This window comes from Ursus maritimus, unplaced genomic scaffold (assembly GCF_017311325.1).
Source record: "Ursus maritimus isolate PB19 unplaced genomic scaffold, ASM1731132v1 scaffold_23, whole genome shotgun sequence".
Classification (NCBI taxonomy): Eukaryota; Metazoa; Chordata; class Mammalia; order Carnivora; family Ursidae; genus Ursus; species Ursus maritimus.
This window is the reverse complement of record NW_024424786.1, coordinates 33,316,132-33,327,074: the sequence shown is the minus strand read 5'-3', so window position 1 is coordinate 33,327,074 and position 10,943 is coordinate 33,316,132. Positions and strand designations below refer to the sequence as shown.

Here is a 10,943-nt window from a genome sequence, read left to right as displayed (position 1 = left end):
TATCCCAATGAGTGAATGAGACATGCAAGACTTTAGGTTGCCCAGTTGCACAAAATATGCCAATATGGATATAAATATCTGAGGCAGAAAATGGGTCCCCTACCCTGCCAAAGAGGCCCAGAGTCGTGAACATGCTGTCCTCCACAGAAAGAGATTTGCTGATGGGATTAAGTGAAGGACCTCCAGAAGGGGAGGCTATCCTGGACTATGTGGGTGGGACCGATGTAATCCCAGGAAAGAGAGGGAGGCAGGAGAGTCCGAGTCAGAAGGAGATGTGGCAGTGCAAGCAGAGGTCAGAGTGATGGAATCACTGCTTGGAAGGGGTTGCCAAGCAAGGGATGAGGGCTGCCTCTAGAAGCCGGAAGAGGAAAAGAAACAGACTCTTCCATGGCCGTCCAGGAAGGAACGCAGCCTGCGGACATCTCCATTGTAGCCCAGTGAGACTCATTTAGAACTTCTCACCTCCAGAACTGTGGGGTAATAAGCTGCTGTTGTTTCAAGCCGCTGGCTCAGTGGTGATTTGTTTCAGTAGCACTAGGAAACTAATACAAATGGCAACGTAATTATGCTTAGAAAACACATATATGTAAATCAAGTTAGTAAGTATACAACACCACAGCTTTCATTCTTGACTTTAGTTCATTTAATAAAATACATAACATCGGTAGACGTGCAAGTGTGAGTTTAGCCCTGTTGCTCCAATTCTGTTCACGGAACTAGACTCAAGGAGAATGTCTTTCTGCCAGGAAATATACTTCCCCAATTGTAGCCTGTTTCAGCCAAATACAGCCATAGTAAAGTAAAACAATAGATAAACATATAATAAATTATATTATATACTTCTAAATACTTATAAGGAATAAAACATAAAATCTTTAAGGCCACTGCTACAAGTTATTGCTAATTTTGCCTATGTGACTTTTCTGTTTTTAGCTAGCTGTTCTGCTTATTAAAACTGTATCAAGGAATTTGCTAATGAAACTGAGTGTTGCAGTTCCTGTATTTGCCTTATTTCTGACTTCCTTGAAATAAATCCTGAAAGAAATCTACTTTATTTCCAGGCATTGCCTTACCTGGCGTGCCATGCCCTGACCCCCTGATGACATTGTGTGTTAGCACAATTTTGCATGTACAGACCAAAACAGGGCACAGAACGACAATGAACATTTATCTATCATCTATCTATCTATCATCTATCTATCTATCTATTTATCTATTTATTTGCCATGGTGTCTTTGAGACTTGGTATCACCGTAAGGGCAAACAATTTTTTTTTCTTTTTATCTACTAACATTTTATTCTAAAACATTAAACAAAAATCTTAAAAGAAGTGATGTTTGCTGTTATGATTTTAAAATACAGATAATGAACTCTACACAGTAGTGTTTCCAGGGAAAATACGATATGGAGAAAATTAATTTTATACCACATTGGGATAAATATCAACATTTTGCTTTTGTGTACACGTACCAGGTGAAAGGGCTGAAACAGTGGAATCCCCATTCATACATTTTCTTCTGTTTTGCCACATGGTATGTTTCCATGTATATCTAAGCATTTTTGGGTTAGTTTTCATTTTCACCTAAAGGTTTCTCTGTGATATAAATGTATGTAAGTACAAGATAAAAAATGGATTCTGAAAGGTTGAGAAATTGAAAGATAAAATACAGGAAAAAGTAAAAGTGAAACTTTCAATAGTTGAACTCAATGATCTAGAGCAAGTCCGATGACCTGACTCAACTGCTTTCCTAGAAATGGTTCTCACGAAACTTCTTCAGCTCTCAGATGTTCTCATCCTAGGCTAGAAATTAAAAAAACCCAGTAACAAGTTGTGTTGCACTTTAAATGTATTTATTTTGAAAGTATTGTTTAGTACTTAAATAAGTGTACTTTCTTTGGTCAACTAATACATCTTTGCATTAAGGAAAGTTGGGTATTTGAGGTTGAAATAGAAAGGGTTAAGATCTTCCTATTGAAATCCATTGAATTTTTAACTTTTATTGCCTCTGCATTTAACAGAGATTAGCTTTTCAGAAGTAAGTACAAATCCTTAAATGAAGACAATTAGTTTTAAATTTACATTAATTTGAAAGCCTGCCATGGGTTCTTGAGGAATCTCTTCAATGCATCCTTCACATCCCTGTTCCTTAGACTGTAAATGAGGGGATTCAGCATTGGTATCACCAGGGTGTAGAAGACAGAGGCCATTTTATCAGTATCTAATGAGTGGTTGGACCTTGGCTGCAAATACATGAAGAGAAGGGTCCCGTAGAACACAGTGACAGCCGTCATGTGAGAGGCACAGGTGGAAAAGGCTTTTCGTCGGCCCTCTGAGGAGCGTATCCTCAAAATGGCAAGGACAATGTGAAAGTAGGATGTTAGAACAATGATCATTGAGAAGAACAAATTGGTCCCTGCAGAGGTAAACACTACTGTTTCTGGAATGGAGGTATCAGAGCAGGACAATGCCAACAAAGGGACGTTATCACAGTAAAAATGGTTGATTACATTGGAAGAGCAGTATGACACGGAGAACACACAGGAGGAGACAGTCAGTGCTGTGGTCACACTGTAGAGGTACGTGAGGGACACCAGCAGTATGCAGACCTGTGGAGAGACCACCGCCATGTAGAGCAGGGGGTTGCAAATAGCCACGTAGCGGTCATAGGCCATTGCAGCCAGCATGAAAATCTCACCAACAATAAAAACCAGGAACCCACCCAGTTGTGCTGCACATCCATAGTAGGATATGGTTTTCTTTGAAACCAAGAAGTTTACCAGCATTTTGGGGGCAATGACAGTAGAGTCGCCAAGATTGATGATAGCCAAGTGCCGGAGGAAGAAGTACATGGGCGTTTGAAGCTGAGAGTCAACACTGGTGAGGGTGATGATGCCCAGGTTCCCTGCCATGGTCAGCCCGTAGATCAGCAGGAAAACAAAGAAGAGAGGAATCTGGAGGTCTGGGCGATCTGAGACTCCCATGAGAATGAACTCAGTCACCTGAGTGAGATTTCCTGAGGCCATTTATTCTGTTGCTTTCATCTTTTAAGGGGGAAAGTGAGAGGAGATTAATAGATGGTCTAATTGATTTTTCTCATAGATGCTATATTATAGACTGTTTCATTTAAATTGGATAATTTCTCTTCACAGGTAGAAGTGTCAGATTTTAATTGTATTTTTCCCAATCTTTTAACAAAATTCAGAAATAAAAACTCTCTGGACACCAATTTCAGATTGTTAGAACTGTTAGACCAAGCTATTAATTTTTCACTTCAGTGTTGGATACAATTTATATTTGTTGAATATGTATTAATCTACTATATTAAATGCATTAATATTTATATGTCTATTTAAACCTATTGATTGTAATGTTGCATGAATATATATTTGCATATACATGTACATGCTCCCAATGATAAAAGATAGCTCCGTATAAGAAGTTGGTGACCGAGAGTGACGTTCAGTCACTTTTTCCTTAGATACCACAGGCTTTCTCTGCAGCCTGTACCTTGTCTTCATCCTTGGGTATTTCAATATTTCTGCAGGAAATACTTTAAGTATGTCGGTTTGTTTTTTTTTTTAAGATTTTATTTATTTATTTGACAGAGAGACAGTGAGAGAGGGAACACAAGCAGGGGGAGTGGGAGAGGAAGAAGCAGGCTCCCAGCGGAGCAGGGCGCCCGATGCGGGGCTCGATCCCAGGACTCTGGGATCATGCCCTGAGCCGGAGGCAGATGCCTAAGGACTGAGCCACCCTGGTGCCCCTGAGTTTTCTTTATCACCTTCTATCATACCATGCTCCTTCTGCTGCCCAGCAACAGACTACATCTCAGTAGTCTTATTAGTGTCATTCAGAAAGTGATTTTTTTTTAACATAATCACATTTCCTTTCTTTTGCCAAATAATCTAGTCTTTTCTGTCACTCCAACTTCTACCTTCTCAGATGCTGCTTTATCATGGTCTCCTGGCAGCCCTTTCTTTTCTTCTCCGCCCCCCCCAGCTTGTACTTCTTTCCTTTAAATGGTTTAAATCTGTTTTGATGTTTTAAAAAATATTACTTGTAGGTTTGATTTGCTCAAGTTTGATCACTTCGTTTTCCTTGTACAGAGAAATATATGGAGAAGAGTGCTGACATTATTCAATATATACTGGACTCTGGGCCCAGAACTATGCTAGCCATTTCAAAATAATGATCTCATTATTCTGCTGGAGTATCCTAGACGATGAATGTAATTATTTCTATGTCTGATTGGACAATTGCGGCTCAATGAGATTAAGTCATGCAAAAAGTCTGCACACAATATTGATTAACGTTATGGTTTATGTTTTGCTTTATTTGTTTTGTTTGCTTCTTTGTTTGGTCACTTGGTTGGTTGGATGTTTGGTCACCAATTACTAGCTGTGGGATTTTTATCAAGTGTTTATATTCTTGTGCTGTGTGAATGTAATGAAATACTAAGTAAACACGGGTTTGTACAGAGTCTGTTAACAATGAATGCAAAATAATTGGTATCAGCAGTTCTGGTTATTAGCATTTTTTGATTAATTTTCTAATGTGGTTTCCTGTGTGTGTCCAGAAACTCATCTACGTCACTTAGGAGTTTCATAGCTGAAATGGGAGTAGCAGTAAATTGTAATTTTACTTATTCGAGCAACTGGGACACATGATATCTAGCTATATATTTAACAAACAAATCAGGCTGCATTCTCCCACAAATTGATTGTTTCTTAGATCTGTGGTTTTAAATTTTCAAACATCAAATATATATCTGATGAGCTTATCTGAGTGTGTTGTGCTAGATAGCTTGTGTCTCTTGTCCTTTCGCTGCATCTGAAAGGAAATGCACAGGTAAGCTTATGATAAAAATCATTGTAGCTTTGGACTCTGGGAAACAAACTGAGGGCTTCGGGGGGGGGTTGGGGATTGGTATAGGCTGGTGATGGGTGGTAAGGAGGGCACATATTGCATGGTGCTCTGGGTGTTATACACAAATAATGAATCATGGAACATTGCATCAAAAACTAAGGATGTACTGTATGGTGACTAACATAACAAAATAAAAATTATTATAAAAAAAAAATCATTGTAGCAACACTCACTTTAGAGCAAAGCATTTCCCGAACAAAGCAACTCAGGGCATGTCTACTCTGAGATATCATATTTTCAATAAATGTATCCTTAATTTAACAAAAGCAAAACACACACCAACAGTAATTATGTATTGTGTACTCTGAACTTGTGCAATTAAGTTTTGAAAAGAACACTTGCATATATCCTTACTTATTATTAACTCCTTTTTCTATTGAAGTATTACTATTGACAAAGGTAAGATTATCCTTCATTTTGCTAAACATATGTCACAAAAAGTTATTTTGATTTTTATCTGTAGTTTTTTTCAAGTCTTTTTTTCTGAAAAGAAATATTTTATAGCTCTACCAAAATAAACAATTCTCAGTTAAAAAAAAAAAAAACCAACTTCAGGGGTGCCTGGGTGGCTCAGCTGTTAAGTGTCTGCCTTTGCCTTAGGTAATGATCCCAGGGTCCTGGGATAGAGGCCCGCATCAGGCTCCCTGCTTGGCAGGAAGCCTGCTTCTCTGTCTCTGACCCCCCTGCTTGTGTTCCCTCTCTCACTACCTCTCTCTGTCAAATAAATAAATAAAATCTTAAAAAAAAAGAAAACTTCTAAAGATACACTTAATATTAATCATTTCATGGTACAATTTGGCTAAAACCAATATGCATATTAGTTTTTAAATATCTTCTGAAATGATTTCAAGAGTATATTTCATTGTTCTCTAACAATAGAATTTTGTCTTAAATTTATTTAAAAACGGGTTATGTTAGGGACAAAATGCATCTTCTTCTGAGCTCTCAGCATCCAGTGCAACATACAGACTGTTGGCTCCATGGAACCTTTCCATCATAAGTTTTGGCCCCCTGGACAATGTGAATATTAGGAAGGGGAGAAACTTATTTTTCTTTATGTTAAGCAATTTAGTCGGTCTTTCTTGGAGAAGACCTCTCGTATTTCAAAGACATTTAAGAAGCTTCCTGTTTCTTAGATTCCATGAACTCTACCTCTGAAACTATTAATACACTATATGTTAATTAATTGAATTAGAATAAAATATATTTTAAAAAAGAAGCTTCCTGTCTGGTACAGAGTGCCTTCTGAAACATCAATTCTGTCAGGAAGGCAAAATGCATTTCCTTTATCCCAAGGTGAAATAGAATCGTCATAATGACCCTTTGTTATTTTGTAGAAATGCTCACACAGTTGAATTTATCAGCAGACAGCATTGTTTGAGTCATTTCCCTGTCTCTTCCACGTAGCCATCATTGGGCAGAGTTTTGAGTCCCCAAGAAAAAAGAATAGAACAGATATCATGTCAGTCCTGAGTCTGATTTGAATCCATAAAGCTCCCCAGATACTTGGTTTTCACATCCAGAATGACTACTAAGTAAATTGTTGGGGTGAACCTACCTGTCCCAGGGATCTGCTGAGACCTACTGCGAGGATTCTGCAGGAGGCATGTTGAACAGATTTACAAGTGTCTCAAGTCCCTGAAGACACACACACTGAAATAAGCTTGTTTATGGGTTCAGTTCCTACCCATGAAAACAGGAATTCCCAGATAAAGTTCTGATTCCCTGGGGAAAGAAAGACCAATTATTCAAGTCTCCACACAACAATTGCACCCAGAGAGGGAAAGTGTGGGGATAGCCTAGGGATGCTCTTAGATGGTCCTACTGAGTAACATTCCTCTGCAATGATTCCATCTTGTGTGTTTGTTTCTTTCGAATTGTCCCCTGTAATGATTGAAAAGTGTGGCTGCTGGACCTGGGGTGGAGAAAATCCAACAGTTAGAAAGCCCAGGATTCTGACCCCCGCGTTCCATTTTCCTGCGAATATTGGGAATAGAACTGAATGCAAAGCCTCCATTCAGGTCAAGATCAAGCCCTGTGTATCTGCCATAAGATTCAGATGATATACAGCATAAATTCAAAATGTGCATGGTTGTAAAAAGACTAAATTTCAATCATTTTAGAGACTCTTATAGGGTACCCATCATATGCTTGGTCCTTTTGCTGTTTTTAATTAAAATTATTTGATGGAAAATGCATTTTTCATATGATCTTTTGATCTTCCCTCCCACATGTGTATTATAATTAAATATTGATAACATTTTATTTTACTTCTTGTGTGGGATTTTCTAGTCTGTAAGCGTTATAAATGAAAAGGGTTTGTCTAAATAGTTTGTATTAATAGCTTCTGAAATAATACCCAAGAAAAAGTAGGTGTTCAAAAGATATTTACTGACTTGCTGACTGATGTAATGAATGAGGAATAAGTGAATGAGTGACTATAATATCCATCTTAAAATTCTGAAATAAAATATGAGGTATTGTCTTCAGCTGTGCCATCTATCTTTAATGTGACTCTAACTTTGATAAAGAAACAGTGAGAACTTGCATATCATTCTCTAGAATATTCACTATGTTAGGGCAAGACACACTGTTTCTTCTTCATCTTGGTGTCCCTAATATCTAACAAGGGGTTGGCATATTCCAGGTTCTACCATTTTTGAAGTAACAGGCAAATTGTGGACCATAAAGTGGAAACAATGAAAATTTTTACACATCTTAACGTACTCATCTCAATGAATTGAAATCCTTGAGGTCCTTTCCAAAGTCCAAGTATCCACAGGAAATTGGTGTTGTTGCTTCCTCTGTAAAGTTATTTGCCAATTGTCAGTCATGTGACCAACGATAGTCTGTACCCCGGTCAGTCAACAAGACTTTATTCCCTCATCAGCTCTGCCAACTTCCCCAACAATTTAACATTCCCACAATGTCACAAGAATTTTTTTAAAAAGTATTACTTTTACAGGTTCCATTCTTATTGATGCCTTATATTACGGTTTGATCTCTCATTTAAAGCGTATTATTTATTGCACAAAAGTTATTGTTCATTTCCTAAGTTGTGATTACAATATATAACAAACTTACTGAGGTCCAAAGATGAAATTCTAATACAGGACAGGACCATCCTGAATCACAAAATTTCACTTCTCAAAATACTTTTAAGAAACACACATACATGTCACCTACGTATGCATGCACACAAGTATATATATGTGCAGGAATTGATATTATAAACCCCATATAATTTCCATCTCCCACCTGAAAAAATAGTTCTATCTTACGTTATTCATTATTTTAAGTTAATAATTTAATTACATATAAGCTGAATAAGCACTAATCCATTTTCCCCATTCCCATTTTCTCTACCTCATCTAGTTAATAGCTATATATAACCTTTTTCTGTTTTTCCAAATCTTTTTATTTTTTATTGTGATAAGAAAACATATGATGAAATCAACACTCTTTACTAATATTTAAGTAAATAGAGTAGTGGTGATTATAGCACAATGCTTTAGAACAAATCTGTACAACTTAATCATCTTGTATAAGTGAAGCTTCATACTTATTGAATACAATGGACTTTACATAGTCCCATTAGCCAGTTTTTGATTGACTTTTACCATAAAAATACCTTTTCTTATAAAATTGAATCTACTTTATACCCCTTCATCTTTCTCTTAATCCTAGTCTGATTTTATCTCATTGTCTGTTTCACTACATATAAATCTTATCTACACTGTGTCATTCATATGCAGGGGTTTACTGGTTAACTATATATGAATGTACTTCTTAACAAAATGCTATAATTTTACAGGTATTTAAATTAATGTATATTATATACTAAATGTTTCTTTTTTTTTTTTTAAGATTTTGTTTATTCATTTGACAGAGATAGAGACAGCCAGCGAGAGAGGGAACACAGCAGGGGGAGTGGGAGAGGAAGAAGCAGGCTCCTAGCGGAAGAGCCTGATGTGGGGCTCGGTCCCATAACGCCGGGATCACACCCTGAGCCGAAGGCAGACGCTTAACCGCTGTGCCACCCAGGCGCCCCTATACTAAATGTTTCTTTCTTCAAGTTCACTTAGAAGTATGACAGGTAAATAGAAGTCAGTCTCTAAATATATTTTGAGCTCATTATCTTTGCTTTTCTCTCTGAAGGAACACATAACAAAGTTTAATGTTGATAGGAACCACATAGTACAATCAATTAAGAAAATATATTGCAAATTTTTCCCACATCCTTTGTTCTGCATATTTTACATCTTTTTCCCTCAAACTATAGATCAATGGATTCAGCATGGGGATAACAAGGGTGCAAAATATGGATGCCTCCTTATCAGTGTCAAAGGAATGAAGGACTCAGGTTGTACATTAATAAATATCAAAGTCCCATAGAACACTGTGGTCACTGTTGGGTGGGACCTACAGGTGGAAAAAGCCTTGTGCTGACCCTCAGCTTAGTTCATCCTAACGATGGCTACCAGGATCAGCAGGTAAGACACGAGAACTATCAGAAGCAGTACAATCAAATTAAAAACTGAGAAAATAAAAATCATCAATCAATTTTATGCATATTTGAGCAGAACAAAGATAACACGGGGAGACTGTCACAGTAGAAATGACTGACAATATTGTAGTCATAGAAGGATGAACTTAAAATCTTGACGGTGACTAGAAGAGACACAAATGTGCTGGAGAGACGGGATGGCCACCACACCTGACATACCCTTTGTGACATGATGTCAGGGTGGAGCAGAGGGTTACGGATGGCAGGGATCATAGGACAGCTGACAGAATGAACAGCTCACTAACAATGACCATAGATAATGTGGAAAGCTCCCATGTGCTGCAAGAATAATAGGAGATTGTATTTGCTTCCACAATAAAACTCACATTTTGGTTCCCACAGCTGTTGAATAACCCAGATCAGTGAGAGCCAGGTGTCTGAGGAAGAAGTACATGGGTGTTTGGAGCCCAGAGTCTATCTTGGTGAGGGTGATCAAGCTCAGGTTACCCACCACCGAGACCAGGTAAACAGTGAGGAAGAGTCCAAACATGGAGCTCAGGGGGGTCCTGTGATTCCCAGTAGAATGAATTCTCTCCACAGTATTAGATTGTGTTTGTTCATGCAGTCCATTTGGGAAACTTACACTGGGAATAAATATAAGAATAATCATCAACTTTCATGACATATGACTAAGATGACCATTGTAGTAAGTGATTAAAGGCTGAAATCTTGCATTTATGGTCTGAGCTTTAATTGGCTGTTCCAACACCTGGCAGCTCAAATCTCTCTCTCCTGGCTCAGCTGAGCTCTAAAGAGACTATGGAAAAACACTATGGAAATCTGTTATTATTTGAGCTTTCTTAGACATGACACCAAAAGCACAAACAACAAAAGTAAAAACTCCTAAATTGGATTTTATCAAAACGTAAAAAATGATGACTTTTATGTATCAAAGGAAATTATTAAAGAAAAGATAAAAATAATGGCAATAAATTATAAATTTTTAGATATAATGGAAAAATTATATATAATGGAAAACATTACAAATCTTATATCTGGCAAGGGCCTAGTACAAAATATCCAACGGATTCTTATAACTCAACCTCTCAAATAAAAATTACTCAAATTAAAAAACAGGCAAAAGTCTTAAACAGACATTTGTCACAGAAAATATACAAATGGTCATAAGCACATGAAAAAATATTCAATGTCATTAGTCATTGGAAAAATGCAAATCAAAACCACAGTGAGATACCACATCACTTGCTCTAAGGTGACTTGCAAAAGAAAAGACAAAAAAAATCACAAAGACTGGAAAAGGTGTGGAGATTAGAACTTTGTGTACTGCTGGGAAAGTAAAATGGCACAGCCACTGTGGAAGCAGTTTGATGATTACTCAATAAGTTAACCATAAATTACCATTATGATCCAGTAATTCCATTCTTTGTTATGCACCCAAAGGTATTGACAACCTCAAGTGTTCAACAAAAATTTTGCAGGTAAATGTTC

At 37.3% G+C, this 10,943-nt stretch overlaps 1 protein-coding gene and 1 pseudogene across 1 annotated transcript; both read right to left on the bottom strand.

The window, feature by feature from the left end:
* Positions 1 to 2,076: 2,076 nt before the first annotated feature.
* On the bottom strand, positions 2,077 to 3,024 carry LOC103666071 (olfactory receptor 8J2-like). The gene has a single exon (XM_008694098.2). It carries the CDS (start codon positions 3,022 to 3,024, stop codon positions 2,077 to 2,079), a length of 948 nt encoding a protein of 315 aa, XP_008692320.2.
* Positions 3,025 to 9,134: 6,110 nt separating this feature from the next.
* On the bottom strand, positions 9,135 to 10,055 carry LOC103666221 (annotated as a pseudogene).
* Between the last annotated feature and the right edge of the window lie 888 nt (positions 10,056 to 10,943).